The 21,798-nt window shown below is 48.0% G+C and overlaps 1 protein-coding gene across 1 annotated transcript in view; it reads right to left on the bottom strand.

Moving 5' to 3' along the window:
• Positions 1-21,798, bottom strand: part of ITGA1 (integrin subunit alpha 1) — a 249,680-nt gene that overhangs the window by 26,172 nt on the left and 201,710 nt on the right. Inside the window, exons 19-21 of the mRNA XM_073583398.1 lie at positions 21,081-21,166; positions 13,124-13,259; positions 6,615-6,695 (exon numbers count right to left, since the gene is read on the bottom strand). Coding sequence (XP_073439499.1) covers positions 6,615-6,695; positions 13,124-13,259; positions 21,081-21,166 — 303 coding nt within the window. The remainder of the gene's footprint in view (positions 1-6,614; positions 6,696-13,123; positions 13,260-21,080; positions 21,167-21,798) is intronic.

Below are 21,798 nucleotides of genomic sequence, written 5' to 3' on the forward strand. Positions count from 1 at the left end.
TGTATGGACATGTGGAGATTGGCATGTAAAGCCTAACATTCCAAGGTGAGGAGACTTTTAAGCCTTGTGATGCTCCTCTGGGAAATATGCACATTAACATGCTTTTTTCAACGTTCACTTTTTTTTATTGTACATTTGCTTCCTAAATACAAAGTTAAGCAATTTTCTAACTAGTCTTCCTTAAAAATGTTCTACCATTATACCTCTGAAGATGTCTTTACATCCATTATTTATGTGACTGATATGCAAACATAGAAACATGCTACGAATCCATCAGAGCTCCTGTTCCTGAAGGTTCTCTGCTCTCCCCTCCTTCCTCTTAGTGTTAGAGATAGCAGGAGGGGGAGGGGTTGTATACAAATCTTTATAGCTTGGAGAGGGGAAAAATGTTTATAAAATGGAAAGAGGGAGGCATAGCTAAAGAAGAATATAATGCTGTCTGCAGAACCTGCAGAGCACAAATCAGATTATCTAAAGCTGACAATGAATTGAGGCTTGCAAGAGATGTCAAAAGCAATAATAAAGAATTTTGGGGATATGTCAAAAGTAAAAGAAAAGTCAAAGATGCTATAGGATTTTTACAGGATGAAAATGATGAAATGGTAAGACAGGATGTTGAGAAGGCCGAACTTTTAAATTCCTATTTTGCATCTGTTTTCTCTCAGAAAGCTGCAAAGGAATACGTGGATTTCGTCCGCGCTGCCCAAATGATGAAATTCCAGAGGTTAATAAAATTTGACAGTGGTTTATTCTGCGCGTTTCAAGGTTTTTTGCAACCTCTTCTTCAGGAAATGGTGGTATTCCTTTGCAGAGCTCTGTTTCAGATAGTCGGTGACCGACTTGTGGATCTGCAGCAGCCCTTATCTATACATGCTTTGAATACCTACTACCAGGTGAGCAGTTTTTTGTCAAACCGCTTACTCTATTTGTGGGATAAGACCCTATATTGCGCTTGTGTCTCCCTCTTTCCTCACAATTCTCTCAGAAAGGAAATGTAACATCAACTGTTCTTCACTGTCCTGTTAAGGGAATAGAAGAATCCAGGATATCTATAAACAGAAAGATAGTGAGGAAACACTTAGCTAACCTAAATGAATTCAAGTCTCCAGGTCCAGATGAATTACACCCCAGAGTACAGAAGGAGATAGCAGAAGAAATTTTTGAGCCCCCTTCCATAATCTTTGAAAATTCTTGGAGAACAGGAGAAGTCCCAGAAGACTGGAGAAGAACAAATGTTGTTCCTATCTTCAAAAAGGGGAAGAAGGTGGACCCAGGCAACTATAGACCGGTGAGTCTGACTTCTATACCAGGAAAGATCTTTGAACAAATTATTAAACAACATGTATGTCAGTACCTGGATAAGAATGAAGTTATTAAACAGAGTCAGCATGGGTTTGTAACTAATAAGTCATGTCAGACTAAATTAATTTCCTTCTTTGACGGAATCACTGATTGGGTGGATCAAGGAAATGCTGTAGATATAGTATATCTTGACTTCAGCAAAGCATTTGACAAAGTATCTCATACAATCCTTATTGAAAAAATGACTAAGTATGGAATGGACAAGGCAACTGTTAGGTGGATTTATAACTGGCTTAGTGATCGGACCCAAAGAGTGGTCGTAAATGGCTGCACATCCAGTTGGAAGAATGTCTCAAGTGGGGTACCAAAGGGCTCTGTCCTGGGCCCTGTATTGTTCAACATCTTTATCAATGATTTAGATGAAGGAATTGAGGGTAAACTGATTAAATTTGCTGATGACACAAAGCTAGGAGGGATAGCTAATACTAGAGAAGAGACAGAGAGGATTCAAAAAGATATAAATAAACTGGAGAAGTGGGCAGCAACTAACAGAATGGTTTTTAACAGGGAAAAATGCAAAGTACTACATCTGGGCAATAAAAATGAAAAAAGCATATACAGAATGGGAGGAATAGGCCTAAGCAACAGCACATGTGAAAAAGACTTGGGTATACTAATAGATCACAGACTGAGTATGAGTCATCAGTGTGATGCAGCAGCAAAAAAGGCAAATGCTATTCTAGGATGTATTAACAGAAGCATACAGTCATTATTTCCCTCTACTCCTCTTTGGTCAGACCTCATCTGGAATATTGTGTCCAGTTTTGGGCACCACATTTTAAAAAAGACATCAACAAACTGGAGCAAGTTCAGAAAAGAGCAGCCAGAATGGTGAACGGTCTGCAAACCCTGTCTTATGAGGAAAGGTTGCAGGATCTGGGATTGTTTAGTTTGCAAAAGAGAAGACTGAGAGGAGACTTAATAGCTGTCTACAAATATCTAAAGGGCTGTCACAGTGTAGAAGGATCAACTTTATTCTCATTTGCACAAGGAAAGACTAGAAGCAATGGGATGAAACTGAATGGGAGGAGACACAGATTACATATTAGAAAAAAACTTTTTGACAGTTAGAGTGATCAATGAGTGGAACAAGCTGCCACGAGAAGTGGTGAGTTCTCCTTCAATGGAAGTCTTCAAACAGAGGCTGGACAGACATCTGACTGGGATGATTTAGCGAATCCTGCTTTGAGCAGGGGGTTGGACCACATGGCCCAGGAGGTCCCTTCCAACTCTACGATTCTATGATTCTATGATTAAGTATTTACAGTCTCAGAGAGGACAGAAAAAACAAAGAAGGAGGAAAGCGCATGGAGCAGAAGAACATACAGGATAGAAGCTGTTCTGATACATGGACTAATGAAGACAGTAGCTCAAACACAGCTCACATCCAACCTATATTACTGGGATGGACATTCCAACAAGAGAAGAAAAATGTGAAACTTTGGATCAGGTTACAAACTGAATATCAGGGGTCTGTAAATGAATGACAGAATGAAGATTGCAGAGTGAAATTTTATAGAATCACTAACATGTAAAACATGGATTTTTGTGATAACTCACCGTAAAATCCTTTTCTCCGAGATGCTCATTTGGGGACACAGATACTGTGGGACATCCTAAAGCAGTCCCTAGGTGGGAGATTGACTCACCGATCCAAGCTACATGCACCTCTTGTTTAAAGGTGCGCCACCGCTGCTTGGAGAATCCTTCTACCCAGGCTCGCATCTGCCGAGGCCTGAGCATGGATATTATAATGTTTGGCAAATGTGTGCAGGCTGGACCAGGTTGCTGCCTTGCTCCCACTGTCCGAGTAGAGTGCGCTCTGATCCCTGCTGGAATTGGCGTGCCTCTAATGCGGTAGGACTCCTGAATAGTCAAACGAATCCATCTGGCTATGGTCGATTTTGAGGCAGCAAGTCCCTTCCTGCGCCCTTTGGGGAGCACGAACAGCGTGTCCGTCTGACGAAAGGGCGCCGTCCTCGACACGTACCTTCGGAGGGCTCTTACCAGGTCTAACGTGTGAAGAGCCTTTTCCACACGGTGCACCGGTGCTGGACAAAATGAAGGCAAGACAACATCTTCATTAATGTGAAAAGAGGACCCAACTTTCGGCAGAAAAGGAGGGGCTGGTCTGAGCACCACCTTATCCTTATGGAAAGTGAGGAACGGGGCTTGGCAGGATAGGGCTGCCAGTTCTGCAACCCGCCTGATAGAAGTGATGGCCTCTAAAAACACCACTTTCCAGGAAAGGTACCTCAAGGAGATATCCTGAAGCCGTTCAAATGGAGCTTCCTGCAGAACACTTAGGACCAGGTTAAGGTCCCAAGCGTCCATAGGCGCCTTATAGGGAGGTACCAAGTGGGAGACTCCCTGGATGAAAGTCTTCACGTGCAGATTGGTAGCAATTCTGTGCTGGAACAGGACGGAAAAGGCCGATATTTGTCTCCTGAGGGAACTTGGGGCTAAGCCCGAGTCTAGGCCCGACTGGAGAAAAGTCAAGATGTTGGGGATCGAGAATCTCAGCAGAGAAACACCGCGGCCTCGACACCAAGCAAAGAACACCTTCCAGGTGTGGTGGTAAATTCGTGCTGAAGCAGGCTTCCGGGCGCTAATCATTGTAGAGACCACCTTGCTCCCGAACCCTGCCTGGGTTAGAATCCAAGATTCAACGGCCATGCCGTCAAACACAGGGCCTCTGAGTTTGGGTGGCAAATTGGCCCTTGAGAAAGTAGATCTGGGCGCTCTGGCAGGCGCCAAGGTACGTCGGTGAGCAGCTGCATTAGATCTGCATACCACGCTCGACGGGCCAGTCTGGGGCCAGCAGAATCGCCGGAACCCCTTCCGTCTTGATCTTCTTGATGACCCTCGGAAGTAGTGGCAGCGGGAGAAATAGATATGGGAGGCGAAACTGGTTCCATGGCAGAACCAACGCATCCACAGCGATTGCCTGCGGGTCCCTGGCCTGAGTGACATATGTGGGCACCTTTGCGTTCACTCTGGACGCCATCAGGTCCACATCCGGAGTTCCCCACAGCTGACAAATCTGCCGGAAGACTTCGGGATGTAGAGACCACTCTCCGGGCGCAAGATCCTGCTGGCTGAGAAAGTCTGCTGCCCAATTTTCCACGCCTGGGATGTGGACAGCCGAAATCATGGAGGATCCACTATCTGGGATTCCATCCATCTTTTACGGAGGTCCGGAGCAAACGGATACCTTGTTTCGAGTGCCGTTTGACCCGAGAAACGCCTGTCTGGACATTCTCTGTGCCGCTGCACTATGTCCTCAAACTCCGGGTGAGAGGAAAAAAATTCTGTGCGGGCGCTTCACTCGCTTAATGCCACTTTATGCCCTGTAGCCGCTGCGGGATCATCCTCAATCCCCAGGTCTGATTGACGACTTCTATGAGGCTGTCCACTGTTTCACGTGACCCTGGAGTGTCCAGGTCAAGGGGCTCGTCTGAGTCGCAATCTGAGGTCCGCTCGCTATCAACCACTGGTGAAGGGGAGCGAGAAGCAGAGCTTACGGATGCCAAGGCACCGGGTGGACTGGGCGACACCGTGTGGATTTGTTTCTTCCGGGTCTGCCTGAAGTGAGAGTGGCCCCTGCAGGCCGGAGACTTTTGTGAGGTGGAGGTTCCCTCTAAGGCCGGCGAGGCATTGTCCCTGCCCCTATCTGGAGCTTGAAGGGACTCTATTGCTCTCATAAGCGACGTTATGGACTGTGACAGTGATAGGGCCCTCTCCGGGGGATTTGACACATTGGTCACAGTCGCAGGGGAGGGCTCCTGGGTGCGTTTGGGTTCGCAGGCTTCGCATAATCGCTTGCTCTGCGCCCACAGAAACGCAGCCTGACAAGAGATGCATGCAGCGTAAAAGAACGTGTGCGTCTTTGCTTTTTCGGACATGCTGTATCTGTCCGCTGCTGGGGATGTGGGGAGGAGGTAGCACCTCGTTTTCCCTGTAGCGTGGCCTCTCGGGCAGCACTTAACCCAGTCCTGCGCCCCCCCGTCCTGGCTGCTTCCTTCAAATCGCGCGCCACCAGCTGTGGAAGTGAGCCAGCATGTAAAACCGCTCTAGGGGCGGTGCTTCCGTTCTGCGGCCTAGCCGCGCTCCGAAGCCGGGGCCCAAATTTCTTCGCCGCCGCCCAGTGTGGGGCGGGCCCCCGGAAGTAACGTGCGGCCCCAGGGGCGGGACTTCCGGCCGCGGCCTAGCTCCGGCTGAAGCTGCGGCCTCAATTTTTCCCCTACCCGACCAGGGGGGGGGCATGGTACACAAAAAACATGGCGCCACTAACTGCTCGGTGCCGCCTGACGGATCCAGCCACCCTCGGCCTTGCATGGCCGGTGGCTTCCGCCCTGAGATCTTTGCAGGAGCCCTCCCAGACCCTCTCCTCACCGATGATCCTCTTCAGCCTGAGCGCAGGTATGTGAGGGGGCCTTGATAAAATAGGACGGTGCAGGCACCCTAGCTTCATCTAACCCCTTCAGAGGGTTAGGAGAGGAACCGTCCGCCACCTTGCAGCACCGCAGTCTAAGCATTGGTGGAGCAGTTTGGGCCACACGGGCTAGTCTTGTGCCTCTGTACAGTCCATGGTTTCAATACCTAGGGGTGGTCAGGGCTAAGTCCGGCATTGTTTTTCCTACGACGCGGGAGAGGTTACATGGAGGGACACTCGCACGTGCTCGCCCGTTGTTGGTTTGGGGAAATCGGACCCTTTCAATAGGATCTGTTGCCCCTGTCACATCTTCATGGAAAAAGATGAAAAAAGTCTGGAGAAAAAAACAGACGTGTGCCTCCATGGACACTAAGCAAAAAACTGATTTCCGCCCACAAGAAGGGCGAGGGTGTATATGGCGGAGGAGGAGCTAACCTCTTTTTTTCACTTAGGGTCAGCCTTCTAGCGGCAGAAGCATACACCCACAGTATCTGTGTCCCCCAATGTGGCGAAGGAGAAAATATTTTTTTCCCCAAATCGAAGTTGACTAAAGTCTATTGTCTGGTTAAAACAAGCTAAATTCTTTCAATTGAGAGAGCTGATGTAGTAGTCATGTGTTTGGGCAGGATATAATCTAGGCAGGTCTGACTACCCAATATAGCAAAAGACACAAAATATATACTTCTGCATTTTAGACCAAAGGAAACAATTTCGAAGCCTGTCACGTCCTCCAGCTCTCCGCATCTCCTTCCCAGCACATGATGGCTTTGTTGTATTGGCTTGTGCACACAGTAAATTGTGATTGACTATAACTTACCGATTCCTCCCTCTTTAGAAAGGGGTATCCAACTTTACAAGCAAACTCTATATCTGACTCACAACTCACTTTTGGCTTATCCTATTATAAAGAAAAGAGACCATGATTACATATTTTGCATAATAAAAATGTTTAAACATTTTTTCCCTGAAAAACATCAGTTAATTCAAATTCTACAGTTTTTCTTTTTGGAAATTAGTAAAATTCCATTTATTTTAGTTATTTGTTACCTTAAAGGGGTTATCCAAGCTGATCACTAAAGTCAATTTATGTGACTGCAGACTTGTATCGTACACAGCGTGGGCTGTGAGGATTCTCAGCTGCGATATGCATACTCCCAGCCACATTCTGACTAGACAAGCACGAAGTCTAGTGGGAAAGTGGCTGGGAATATGCATGTCTCATAATTGTGGTCACATGTCTGCTCGGTCTCAGTGCTGAGTACAGTAGGGGGATTCACAAGTCTGCAGTCACATAGAGTGACCGCAGACTTTAGCTACAGTTAGGTCCATATATATTTGGACAGAGACAACATTTTTCTAATTTTGGTTCCAGACATTACCACAATGAAAACCACAAAACAATTCAGATGCAGTTGAAGTTCAGACTTTCAGCTTTCATTTGAGGGTATCCACATTAAAATTGGATGAAGGGTTTAGGAGTTTCAGCTCCTTAACATGTGCCACCCTGTTTTTAAAGGGACCAAAAGTAATTGGACAGATTAAATAATTGTAAATAAAATGTTCATTTCTAGTACTTGGCTGAAAACCCTTTGTTGGCAATGACTGCCTGAAGGCTTGAACTCATGGACATCACCAGATGCTGTGTTTCCTCCTTTTTGATGCTTTGCCAGGCCTTCACTGCGGTGGTTTTCAGTTGCTGTGTGTTTGTGAGCCTTTCTGTCTGAAGCTTAGTCTTTAACAAGTGAAATGCATGCTGAATTGGGTTGAGATCAGGCGACTGACTTGGCCATTCTAGAATATTTCACTACTTTGCTTTAATAAACTCCTGGGTTGCTTTGGCTTTATGTTTTGGGTCATTGTCCATCTGTAGTATGAAATGACGACCAATCAGTTTGGCTGCATTTGGCTGGATCTGAGCACACAGTATAGCTCTGAATACCTTAGAATTCATTCGGCTGCTTCTGTCCTGTGTCACATCATCAATAAACACTAGTGACCCAGTGCCACTGGCAGCGATGCCTGCCCAAGCCATCACACTGCCTCCGCCGTGCTTTACAGATGATGTGGTATGCTTTGGATCATGAGCTGTACCACGCCTTCGCCATACTTTTCTCTTTCCATCATTCTGGTAGAGGTTGATCTTGGTTTCATCTGTCCAAAGAATGTTCTTCCAGAACTGTGCTGGCTTTTTTAGATGTTTTTTTAGCAAAGTCCAGTCTAGCCTTTTTATTCTTGATGCTTATGAGTGGCTTGCACCGTGCAGTGAACCCTCTGTATTTACTTTCATGCAGTCTTCTCTTTATGGTAGATTTGGATATTGATACGCCTACCTCCTGGAGAGTGTTGTTCACTTGGTTGGCTGTTGTGAAGGGGTTTCTCTTCACCATGGAGACTATTCTACGATCATCCACCACTGTTGTCTTCCATGGGCGCCCAGGTCTTTTTGCATTCATGAGTTCACCAGTGCTTTCTTTCTTTCTCAGGATGTACCAAACTGTAGATTTTGCCACTCCTAATGTTGTAGCAATTTCTCGGATGGGTTTTTTTCTGTTTTTGCAGCTAAAGGATGGCTTGTTACACCTGCATGGAGAGCTCCTTTCACCGATGTTTCCTTCACAGCAAAACCTTCCAAATGCAAGCACCACACCTCAAATCAACTCCAGCCCTTTTATCTGCTTAATTGCGAATGACATAACGAAGGGATTGCCCACACTTGTCCATGAAATAGCCTTGGAGTCAATTGTCCAATTACTTTTGGTCCCTTTAAAACAGGGTGGCACATGTTAAGGAGCTGAAACTCCTAAACCCTTCAGCCAATTTTAATGTGGATACCCTCAAATGAAAGCTGAAAGTCTGAACTTCAACTGCATCTGAATTGTTTTGTTTAAAATTCATTGTGGTAATGTCTAGAACCAAAATTAGAAAAATGTTGTCTCTGTCCAAATATATATGGACCTAACTGTATGTATTGTCATATCCCGTCACCCATTTTATGGGCTGTTCACAGCACAATCTAGAAGATAGCAGAAGCTTGAAACTGCAAAAACTGTAATGACACTGCTCGTGGAGCCATAGACTATCAGACGAAGTACAACTGGTCAGACATAGTACAACTATGCTTACGTTAGGTCAGATTTATGAAAGGTATTCACTTGGCAGCATAACACTTCTGAGAAAGTCTACCTTTTATAAAGACCATCAAAAATAAGCATAATAATACTAAATCTGATAGTGATACATAGACCAGAGGCTGTCAGGCACCACTGAGGCTTAGTTATAGATGCCCTTAATATGGCTTATTGCCACTGCATGGCCGTTCCTATATTTTGTGCCCTAACCTACCCCCACCCCAGCTATCATATATTCCTCTGACAAAGCCTTTGAATGGAGCCGAAACGCGTAGGAAAAGTTTTGAGGGTTGACATGACGAGGGCTTCACTTGGGTACTGCCCTTGTTAGGGCAGGACTCCTTTACATGGGGAACGAGGTGAGATTATAGGTTCTGCATATTTCACTTTCCCCTTCCTCCAGCGTTGTGTTCCGTGGGTGAGATCTTGCCAATATATTTTACCTGCACTGTTTTTGCCGTGGGTACTTTATACATTTTTTCATTTTTGATTATATGTGCCATATGTATTGTCTGTTGGTTTTTATCTATACCTGGCACCTATTAGGTGTTTTTTACTAGGTTCAATAAAAGGTTAAGTTTTACGGTACTCTTTGTTTTATACCGTATATATATTTGTAGATTCATTATCATAGAGTTTATAGGGTGATTACCGCTACTCTTGTTCACCTTTGCTCATGCACCAATACAATACAACATCTGACTGTTATAGTCAATGGCTCCACAGTGCGGTTCTTGTGAATATGATTTTTTACACTTGCGCACTCAGCTGATGTAACAAGTCCTTTAACAGGGGTTTTCTACTTTATATTTATTTTACCAAATATGTTGGGTACATCATTTTCTTGCACTTTCTAGTACATAGATACGACAGGTTCTCCTGCTGCACTTGTTAGTGCCGCCTTCCTCACAGACTGCACTCCTCTCCTGTTCTTCAAATGGCCATACATCAACCTCTTCCTATAGAAAAACACTTCACATGAAAAAGCACTTTCCCAACTGGAGGAGAATGATGAACAGGTCTGGTCACACGCTCCTCCGTCAGCAGCCATGTTGAGAACAGGAAAGCTGTGCAGTCTGTGAGGAAGATGACACTATCAAATGTCTTTACTGTCAATAGACAATGTGCACAAAAATCTGTGATGGGGGCCAAATCAGCATTCTGTACAATGAAATCTGTGACGGGGGCCGGATCAACTTTCTGAACTCTACTACATCAAAGAACTCTGATTGCATCACGACTACCACATCCAGTAAAGTGACACATCGTTGGATTCAGGGTCTCTTTGACTACAATGTGCTGCTTTCAGATGGAGTAGCAAAAACCTGCTGACGGATTCCCTTTAAAAATATTTGTTTGCAATGGGCTATTGTCCAGTAATAGGTGTGCTATGAGAACCGAATTCTAGTAGTTTTTCCATATCTCCACTAGGGGGTGATATTGCTTTATTTAGTGTTTAATTAAAGAGTAACTAAACATTTCATTTAGCTATTGATCAGCCTTAATAAAGTTATTATTTTTTTTGTAATAAACTCCATTACTTTATTTTACTTCCTTCTATTGATAATCACCAAACCAGCCACTGTCTTCTTCTGCTCTCGGTGCTGCTCTAGTCCTCTTCTTCTAGTTGTGAGAAGCCAGATCGCTCCAGTGTTTGCCGGGCGGACCAGAAGTCACTTCTCAAAGTAAGTGTATGACAGCCAGAACGAAGCTCTCATATACTTATATTGAGAGCTTGCGACCGTTAGCTTTGACTTCCGTTCAGTCTGGAGATGGTGTAAAGTGAATGACGCAGCACCGGGAAGAGCAGAAGACTGCGACTGGTAAGTACATTATTAGAGGCAGAGGACATACATCAGTGATACCAATCTGGCAATGAAATTAAAAAAGAAAACGCTGGAGTGGTGCTTTAACACCATGCTGAAAGTGATTACTTATCAGTCTAGTTCTGTCATGCTGCTTGCGCTGCATGATCCATGCTCTCATGCCTGCCATGCCGCATTGCCCCCAGTGTCGGGTCCTGCAGGCGCCCCGGAGGTCTCTCATGTCTGTTGCGCCGCATGATCCCTGGAGCAGTGTGTACGCGCACCTCATGACTGTTATGCTGCATGAACCCTGGAGCAGTGGGCACGCGCACCTCATGTCTGTTACACTGCATGACCCCTGGAGCAGTGTGCACGCGCATCTCATCTCATGGCTGCCTGCCATTGCTGGTGCGCACTCGTGCTCTACCTCATGGCTATACGCCATCGCTATTGTGCACGCGTAACTCATCATGGCTGCATGCCGTTGCTGTGTGCGCACCGTCTCTGCTCTGCCTGCTGTGGTCCTCTCTATGGTCCTCGAGGCCCTGATCACGTGACCCTCTCTCTTGTCCAGCAGAATCTGATCTAGCTAGCCTCTCTATGATCCTGGAGGATCTGAACCGGAAGTCCCCTCCTGGTCCAGACACGGAAGTGCAGGTGCTAATGCCCTATATCAGACCGCCCCTTCCTATGGTCGGGGCCTGATTATTGTGTTGCTTCCCTGCTAGGCTGCTTGGTTGCTCCCTGTATTCCGTGCCCCTGCACTTTGCCCTGTTGTGCGTCTTTGCACTCGCTCAGTGCTTGTACTTCGTCTGGTGTCCTGTGTTTGTCCTTAGTCATGTCTGCGTCCAGTGTCCTGTACTTGGTCTCATGTCTTGTTTGTCTCTGGCCTCGTTTCTTTCCTATGCCTTTGCTAGCTCTGTATTCTGCCTGGTGCTCTGTTGTGCCTCCTGGCACAAGCACCATTCCTGCTCTCTGACCTATGGTGCTTCTCAAGCACATTTCCAGGCTAGTATCAAGGTTCTTCCTTGACCCAGCTCTGGGCTTCCACCTACGCTCCGCTGCTAGCTCTGTTCTCTGCCTGGTGCTCTGTTGTGCCTCCTGGTACACGCACCATTCCTGCTTTCTGACCTATGGTGCTTCTCAAGCACATTTCCAGGCTAGTCTCAAGGTTCTTCCTTTACCCGGCTCTGGGCTTTGGCCTACGCTCCGCTGCTAGCTCTGTTCTCTGCCTGGTGCTCTGTTGTGCCTCCTGGCACACACCATTCCTGCTCTGACCTATGGTGCTTCTCTAGCACACTTCCAGACTAGTCTCAAGGTTCTTCCTTGACCCGGCTCTGGGCTTTGGCCTACGCTCCGCTGCTAGCTCTGTTCTCTGTCTGGTGCTCAGCTGTGCCTCCTGACACACTCTCCTGTATTGTCTGTACCCGGCTGTGCTTCTGCCTAGGTTCCGTTCCTTGCTTTGCCTTTTCCTTGCCTAGTACCCCACCTGTCTGTGTCTCAGTCGTGTCACTGCTTGTTCCGCAGCCGTGTGCGCTGGCCAGTGAGGCACATCCTGCATTGAACCCTGCCTTGTACCCTGGCGTGTCTCCTAGCACGCATCCTGCATTGAACCCTGCCTTGGACCCTGGCGTGCCACCTAGCACGTACCCTGTCTTGGACCTTGGCGTGCCCTTGCACGCACTCAGCCGTGTATCTCCGTGTCCTCGTATTTATGTTGTGTATCTGAATAAACCCTGAGATCACGCTTCATGAAGAAACCCTGTGACCACGCTGTGTCTTGTCTTGTACCTTGCTCTGCTCGTTCCTGTTGCCGAACCCACACGCACTAGTTTCTTCATGAGCCGGCCGTCTGGTCCCAGCTGTCATGGTGGCTCACCCCCTTGGTCTTGCCCCTGACACTCCCTGTACAGGGGGTGGTTCCTCACAAGGTCATCTCACCCTAGGTGGGTGGGTGCCACGGCCCAGAGGGTCCACTCTAAAAAATCGACTCAGCAGGAGCCGAGTCTGTCACAAGTTCATTCTCACAGAGTCTTTCTCTGCACTATTCCCTGTCTGAGCATGGGAGAAGTGAGTTTTCAGCTAAAACTATAGTTTAAATAATCTACAAAGATCTGAAGAACCAGGCAGATGAGCCAACACTTTTCTTTTTGTGTTAGAGTTAGGAGATAGACCATGCTGCCTGCAGTCACCGCTAGTAGGAGCTTACAAGTTTACTGCGTACTGGTTTACATTGTAATCAATGATAAAACTGTATGCAGTAGGCTCACATGCTCCCTCTAGTGGTGACTGTCGGCAGCATGGAGCTCTTAACACTATAAAGACACAGGTGGATGTGAATGGGGACTTATATAGCTATATTTTTGCTGTCAAGTATGATCGGAACAGTTTACCTCTATGGCAGCTAGTATAGTATTTGGGGAGTATTTCATGGTTACAGTAGGGTTATATGCGCTGTCCCAGTTGTTCCTTAACATCACAGTAACGGTGAACTTGTCCTTGTTATAATTTACAACCATCTGGTTAAAACTGGAAAAAAATAGGAAAGATGAAATACATGAAGATTGTGACACTGCTCTCATCATAAATTGCAGAACATTAAAAAAAACACATTTTTCCCAATTTTTAGTAATATTTTTATGTTTTTCTTTTCAATAAGACAACTGTTGCATAAAGATACAGCACAAAGGATCTGGAAGTTTTAAAGATACCTACACTCTCCCTTGAAGATCTTGAGGTGGTTATATACGGTAATGCATTGGCATGTTTTGAATGTTGATTTATTCATTTTCTGCCCAGCAACAGTGAGCTGCAGACAGACAGGGTTAACAACTGGGAGCAGCTTTTGATGTGAGGTGTTATGTTGACACATACAGAGACAGTTTCCTGTTATTATTCTGATAGAGATACAACTTGAAAAGTAACAGACTGGTGGTCTAGCTGCTTACAGATTTGCATAGAAACGATATTGTGTGCGAAGAGGGGGCCCATTTTATAGTGGATAGTACATTCTGAAGGAAAGCAAAGATTAAGGCTACATGCACACGATCAGGAACAGCAGCGTTTCGGAAGTAGCGTATATGCGCTGCGTCCATAACTCCGTTCTGCATTAGAAGCACAGTGGATTTGAGTGAATGAAATTTTGGCGCCCCCAGGAGTATGGTCGCCACAGTGGCATTGCCTTCCTCCTAGGGAGTGTGATGTCATGCTTGGAAGCAATAAGGGATCTCTCTAGCAGTTAACCAAAACACACAACACAGTTTCCATTCCAGATCAGCAGAGGGAGCTCTGAACCAAACCTGGGGGAGGAGCTACTCTCTGGGGGCCAGAAAGGAAGATTGGGGAGTTTGTGTGAGGAGGGCAACGTGTGTGGACGTGAGGAGAAGAGCTGGGAGATTGAGCAGAGAGTTGAGGCTCATTCTCAGCTATAGCGCATGATCTGGAGCCCAGTCTCCAAGGCTGTACGGACACTGATGGTCCTGCAACAGAAACCGGAGGAATAGGAAGCTGTAAATGCTCTATTCCCACATAAGACTCAGAGGCACAACAGCGACGTGTGAGCCAGAAGAGAAAGGCTACAGCTGTCTGCCATACGAGGGCGTTCTAAAGAGAATAAGCAAGTGGAACTTCAGTGTAACACTGTCCTGCAAGTACCTAAAACTAAGCGCTAGGAAGGAGACTACACAACCCATCTGCATAGAGAGATTCCTGAGTTGCTTCCAGGCTAACCAGTGCCTGTGCCATCTGTAATCTGGACTCTGGACTGCATTTGCCAAGCAAAGTAAAGGTAAAGAAACTGCACCCTGTTGTGTCCTTGCCTTGTTCTTGCAACCTCTCCAGCACTGCTACATCTCTGTGCCGAACACTACACCCTCTTCCTCAACACCTTCCCTCTTCATCTACTCTGCCCTGGGACTACAGCCCTGCCTGTGGAGGGCTACACCATCATGGCTGCACCCCACCATCCGTCCCAGAGGATCTGTCCGCAGTGTTGGCTTAACATCTTCATTGCCGAACACCACAGGTGGCGTCACGAATCATTCACTCATAAACTTTATTCCATCACTTAATCCCTGTTACATGGGCACCCAGGGCCACGGACCGGGTCACCGCTACTGTGACACTTCCCTCTGAGATACCGGCCCGGTACCGAGTACCCCACAGCCCTGGGAGGGCGACCCATCTTGGCGTCACGAACAGGATTTACGGAGCCCGGTGCCCCCGGGTCCTGTGTGCCAGAGACTGTGTTGTGTGCCATAGACTCTTTGAGCAATTGCCGCCATTACCCCGCTGCTTGGCGCGCGCGGGAAGCCTAAGGGGCAGGCCATCGTGGGCGGAGCCAGCCAGAAAGCGTGAAAAGTGAAGCACCGCGCGGGAAGAGGTCAGAGCGCGAGAAGTGAGAAGCCGAGGCCTGCAGTCCCCCGGTCATCCAGCCGGCAGAGCGGCAGCCGGTAAGCCAGCGCAACCCAGGGTCTGGCCAAACGTTAACTGGGGGGGAAGAGAATGTCTGAAGCAAGAGCATACACAGCGGCGGACGCCACTGCAAACCCCACAGCGCCACAATCTGCAGGGCCCAGCGCAGCTTCGGCTCCCATAGTGCCGCTGCATCCAGCAGCCAGCGCTGCCTCCACAGCGCCACAACAATCAGCGCCCACCACAGCTGTCCCCATGATGCCGCTGTCCATGCCCTTATATACCAGGAGTGGCCTGGCTACCGCAGTACTCAGGTGATTCACATACCCTGAGTGAATTCAAAGAGAGACTGTGCAATTTGTTTGAGGTGTATCCTCTGTCTGAAAACCAAAAAGTGAACATCCTTATTGGGCAGCTAACTGGTGCAGGACAGAGGGAAGTAAAAGCCTGGCAGGACACTGATAAAGAGACTGATAAAAAGATTCTGGTGAAGCTAAAAAGCAACTTTGACACCCGCACTGCAGCTGAAATAAAGATGAGATTCTTTGGGTGTAAGCAAAGAGTGCAGGACAGTATACGGGACTATGCTCTTAACCTACAGGAGGCGCTGCGAGCCATAAAGCAGATTGATCCAGACAGTGTGAAAGATGGAGACAGACTGCTAAAGGAGCAATTTATTGAGGGACTCCTATCCAGTACCCACAGAGCACAGCTGCGCATCATAGCCCTACAGAATCCTGACCTAGACTTTGCAGACTTCAAAGACAGGGCTATCCGGGTGCTGCATGAACCAAATGTCAGCCGTCCAGTGCCCCCTAGGTGCCCAGCGATCACATACCATCAAGAAGCAGCATCTTTCCCTCTCAGCCCTGTGGAGGCTGATGCACTGACTCTAGGCAAAGACCCATCTGCCGAACTTGGTCTTCAGGTCCAGGAGCTGACCAAAAATATGGCTGCACTTGCCAAAACTGTGCAGTCCTTGCAGGTGTCATCAAAGGAGAAGATCCAGCTGGCCTCCAGTCCAGAGGATGTCCCATGGCTACGGAAGAAGAGGATCCCGCCACGCCGAGGGAGAGACAATGATCGCTATGACCTGGACCGACGTCCCATCTGTCGTCACTGCCACAAGGCAGGCCACATTCCAAGGTTCTGGTACTTAAACGAGCAACCCCTGGGGCAGAGGGCCAACCCCCAGAAGTAGGACCACAAAGCCCAAAGAACTGGCGAGCCAAGTACGTTGGAGGGTGACTGATCCTCCCAGTGGTGATTGACGGCATCCCCATCAACGCTTTGCTGGACACTGGCTCTCAGGTGACAACTATGCCCTATATCCTTTGCAAGCGGTATTGGGCTGACTTTGAACTTACCCGTGGCCCAAGTGATGAACTGATAGTAGTTGCCAGCAATGGTCAGTCTTTGCCGCAAGTAGGATGTAAAAGAGATTACTATTAAAGTGGGGCTGGTAGAGTTAAAATCTCAAGGTCTGATAGTTGTAGACATTGATCGACGAGAATGTAACCCAATGATGACCCCAGGTACTAATGTGATTAAAAATTGTCTTGCCGAGGTTATTGTTTGGTTGCAACAGGTGGCTGAGACTGCTGGTTCCAGTGAACAACGAGTCCTGCAGAAGGAGATCAAGGCCCTGATGCAAAGACAGCAGGTAGAACTGTCTGGCGGAGAAATTGGCAGCGTCAGAGTGAGTGATTCTTTCCCCATTGCGATACCCCCGAGATGTGAAATGTTAATTTGGTGTCGGACAGCCATTGGCCTCATAGGAAAAGATTACCAAGCATTGGTAGAGCCAGTGTACTCTGATAGCAGGCCCACTGTCCTGACAGCCAGCGGGGTAGTTGATGTCCGCAACGGGAGAGTACCTGTATGCCTCTTGAATTGTGGGGAAGAGGAGGCCACAATACCTTGGTATGCCACAGTTGCTAAGCTGCTTACTGTCAGTAACAACGCAATACAGACAGCAAAGCCCTTGGTCTCGTCCGACCAGGCAGGGGACAATGGCTCTGTAAAGCAGCTGGAGGAGTGGTGTCAGCAGATGCATGTGGGAACTGACTCCACCCCTTCATGCCTAAAGAGTGGAGTTTACCGAGTGACTCAGGAGTATGACCGGGTATTCAGTAAACACCCTCTAGACTTTGGGAAGGCAAAAGGGGTTCAAAACCATATCCCCACTGGAGATCATCCACCCATTAAAGAAAGGTATCGGCCTATACCCCCAACACAATATCAATGTGCCAAAAGTATGTTGCGGGAAATGAAGGAGGCTGGGGTGATCAGAGACAGTTGTAGCCCCTGGGCAGCTCCAATAGTCTTTGTGAAAAACAAAGATGGTACCATGAGAATATGTGTTGATTACAGAAAAATTAACAGCATTACACATAAGGATGCCTACCCATTACCCAGAATTGAGGAGTCATTAGCCGCACTTAAAACTGCTAACTATTTTTCCACCTTGGATCTCACTAGTGGGTATTGGCAAGTTCCCGTGGCAGAGGCAGACAAGGAGAAAACAGCTTTTACCACCCCAATGGGTCTCTGCGAGTTCAACTACATGCCGTTCGGGCTCTGCACCGCCCCAGGGACATTTCAACAGCTACTGGAGTGCTGTCTTGGACACAAGAACTTCGAGACAGTTCTGTTATACCTTGATGATGTCTTTGTTTTCTCCAAGACTTATGAAGACCATCTGAAGCACCTGGCTGAGGTGTTTGAAGCCTTGTCCAACTTTGGCCTGAAAGTGAAGCCATCCAAATGCCACCTCCTGAAGCCCAAGGTACAGTACCTTGGTCATGTAGTGAGTGCAGAAGGTGTGGCACCGGATCCTGACAAAGTCACTGTCATCCGAGACTGTCAAAAGCCCAGCATGAGGTACGTCAATTCCTTGGGTTGGTAGGCTACTACCGAGGGATCATCAAAGGCTTCACTGAGATAGCCACGCCTATGCAAAATCTTCTGGTGGGCCAGCCCAAGAAAGCCAGGAAGAAGAGTCCTACATTTGAATGGAATGAGCAACTGGAGAGGTCCTTCACTCGACTGAAGATGGCTCTCACAGGAGATGAAGTTCTGGCCTTCCCAGATTATGACCAACCATTTGTGTTGTATACTGATGCCAGCAACGTGGGACTGGGAGCAGTACTGTCACAGGTACAGAATGGCAAAGAAAGAGTGATCTCCTACGCCAGAAGGAAGATTCATCCCACTGAAAGGAACCCTGACAACTACAGTTCCTTCAAGCTGGAGTTCCTCGCCATAGTCTGGGCTGTGACTGAACGATTCAAACATTACCTAGCTTCAGCCAAGTTTACCATCTTCACGGACAACAACCCGTTGACTCACTTGGAAAATGCTAAATTAGGCGCACTGGAGCAGCGATGGATGGCCCGGCTGTATAACTATGAATTCACCATCAAGTACCGAGCGGGGCACAAGAATGCCAATGCTGATGCGCTGTCCAGAATGCCTAATCTGCCAGATGCAGGAGAAGACCCTGAGGCACTCGATGAAATAGAGTTACCTGCCTTCCACCATCCAATTGCGGCCCAAGGAGTGAGAAACAGACGGTCAATCGTGAAAGAGGCCACCCTAAATCCATTGCCTCATCATGACTGGGCAGAAATGCAGGATAGCGACCCCGCAGTCCGCCTGGTAAAGGAGCTACTGTCACAAGCTGACTCACGCCGGATCCAGATGCTCCTGAAGAAACCCAGCAGTTGTGGAAGGAAAGAGGCCGGCTGTTCATCTATGAAGGAAAGCTGTGTCGGAGGAGTATCAATGCCCGCACTCATGAGTTGGTCTGGCAAGTGGTAGTCCCAAAGAGGGAGGCATCAAAGGTCTTGGATCCATACCACAATAGAGCTGGACACTTCGGATGGAAAAAGTTTGAGGCCTTGCTCCGAGAGAGATTCTACTGGGCTGGTATGAGGAAAGCCATTGAAAATTGGTGCCGGGAGTGTGGACAATGCAACCTGCGCAGAAAGGACCGTTACAGCCAGCGAGCTCCTTTGCAGCCAATAATAACCAAACAACCACTCGAGTTGGTAGCCCTGGACCATGTGAAGCTGGTTCCAGGCCGTTCAGGCTACATTTATGCTCTTACCATCGTTGACCACTACTCGAGATTCCTGGTAGTCGTGCCTGTCAAGGATCAAACAGCCAGGACAGCAGCCAGAGCATTCCAGCAACACTTTTGTAGACCACACGGATATCCCGAGCGAGTGCTTACAGATCAAGGTCCAGCCTTTGAGGCAGAAGTGTTCCAGGAATTCTTTAACTTGTACGGTTGCAAGAAGATCAGGACAGCACCGTACCATCCACAGACCAATGGCGTGTGAAAAGATGAATCAGGTGGTAATCGATCTACTGAAGACCTTGCCTTTGGAAGAGAGGAATCTGTTGCCAGAGTAGTTGCCAGATCTGGTAGACCTCTACAATCACATTCCTGCATTCCTGTGAATTCCACCAACTGCACTCCAGCCTACCTAATGAGAGCGAGGCCTGGCAAGCTGCCTATTGATTTGGATATGGGAGTCCTGACACCTGAGGAAACATCACCAGATGCTGACTGGGATACAAAACGGCAGCAACAGTACCGTAGAGCAGGGGTCCCCAACCGCCGGTCCGCGGCCCAGCACTGGGCCGCTGCAGTGCCCTTGCCGGTCCGCGGACACAAGGGGAGCCAGGGGCGGTCAGTGGCGTAGCGGGGGCTGGGGCGGCGCGCAGCAATTCTTAGACTTCCCTCACGTGTAGCGGCGGCCAGGGAGCGATCCAAGCAGCTCCGCTGCCTACAAGAGGGAATAGCAGGAGCGGAGCTGCAAGGACCCGTCCAGCTTCCTGCCCGCCGCCCGCGCTTCCTGTCTCTGACTGACACAGAGAGGAGCGCGGCCGCTGCTGTGTCAGAGCGAGGAAGTGCGGGCGATGCTGCGGACAGGTGAGAGGTGGTGTGTGTGTGTATGTATGTCTGTCTGTGTGTGTGTGTGTGTGTGTGTGTGTGTAGCCTGGCCCTGGAGGAGATGGGGGTGTGTGTGTGTGTGTGTGTGTGTGTGTGTGTGTGTTGGTCTGTGTTTGTGTAGCCTGGCCCTGGAGGAGATGGGGACATGAGGAGAAGGCCATGAGGGGAGTGATGGGGTGAAGGCAATGATGGAGAGACAGCAGTGATGGGGTGAAGGCAATGATGGAGAGACAGCAGTGATGGGGTGAAGGCAATGATGGGGAGACGGCAGTGATGGGGAGAGGGGAGTGATGGGGTGAAGGCAATGATGGGGAGAGGGGAGTGATGGGGTGAAGGCAATGATGGGGAGACAGCAGTGATGGGGAGAGGGGAGTGATGGGGTGAAGGCAATGATGGGGAGAGGGGAGTGATGGGGTGAAGGCAATGATGGGGAGACGGCAGTGATGGGGAGAGGGGAGTGATGGGGTGAAGGCAATGATGGGGAGAAGGGAGTGATGGGGTGAAGGCAATGATGGGGAGACGGCAGTGATGGGGAGAGGGGAGTGATGGGGTGAAGGCAATGATGGGGAGAAGGGAGTGATGGGGTGAAGGCAATGATGGGGAGAAGGGAGTGATGGGGTGAAGGCAATGATGGGGAGAATGGGGTGATGGAGCACTCATTCAAAACCTATGGTGAGTTGAGTCACATTATAAAAGTTATTTAATTATAAGTATGGACTGCTAAACTACAACAGTGTCCATAGCCCCGCCCCCTTATGACCAAAGCCCCGCCCCTGCCACACCTCCATCCCCACCCTGCCGGGCCATGGAAGAATGGTCTTGCTTGAAACCGGTCCCTGGTGCAAAAAAGGTTGGGGACCACTGCCGTAGAGTACAAGAGTGTGTAGAGTGTGTCCCCCACTTCTCTGAACTGCTTTTTATCAAGCGTGGGTCCATTTCTGCATAACAAGAACATATACAGCACAAAATATTACCTTTTGTCCCCCATGGCTATCTGTGCATCCAGTGCAAGGTCGGCTACACATCTCTTCTTAGCTCCACAATCCATCGTGAATGGAATCTATAAAATAAGCACAGGCATGCCGTACAGTGAGAAACGGGGCAAAGCGTTACTGTACTTTAGCTAAAATCAGTATTTCATCTGCTGCAGCTCTGCTACTCTTCTCATTGGTGAGCTCTGTCTTAAATCATGTCATTAATTGACAGCTATGTATACTGTGCATAGGCAGAAAGTTTACAATCGGTGGGAGCATGGATGGCCAGAGCTCATAACTATCAAAGACTACATATCCGGAGCTTATTATAGAGAAAACTATCAGCAGATAACTCAGAGTGTTATCAAAACTACAGCAAGAAGCCTAGTAAGTTATCCAGCACTAGAATCATTGTCTGTGTCCAAACTTTATATTGCTGGCAGCAAAAACCTAGTGACATATACTCTTTAAATAATATATTTGCTACATTTGATGATGACTTTTCCACATTCTTCTTGCTGTTTTCTCTGGCAGAACATTTTTGTTGGTGACATGTAAGGATGTTGACTGTCTTACCCATCCCTACCCTGAAGACAACCGCCATATGCATGTGTGTAACGTGAACAGTGATATGCCTTTTATGCATTTAATGTGTATAAACCCTATGGAATATGTTATGGTAATGTGTAGAATAGTGAGGCAAATGTGGAAACCCCAT

This window comes from Dendrobates tinctorius, unplaced genomic scaffold (assembly GCF_039654945.1).
Source record: "Dendrobates tinctorius isolate UK_male_01 unplaced genomic scaffold, ASM3965494v1 ptg000078l, whole genome shotgun sequence".
Taxonomy (NCBI): domain Eukaryota; kingdom Metazoa; phylum Chordata; class Amphibia; order Anura; family Dendrobatidae; genus Dendrobates; species Dendrobates tinctorius.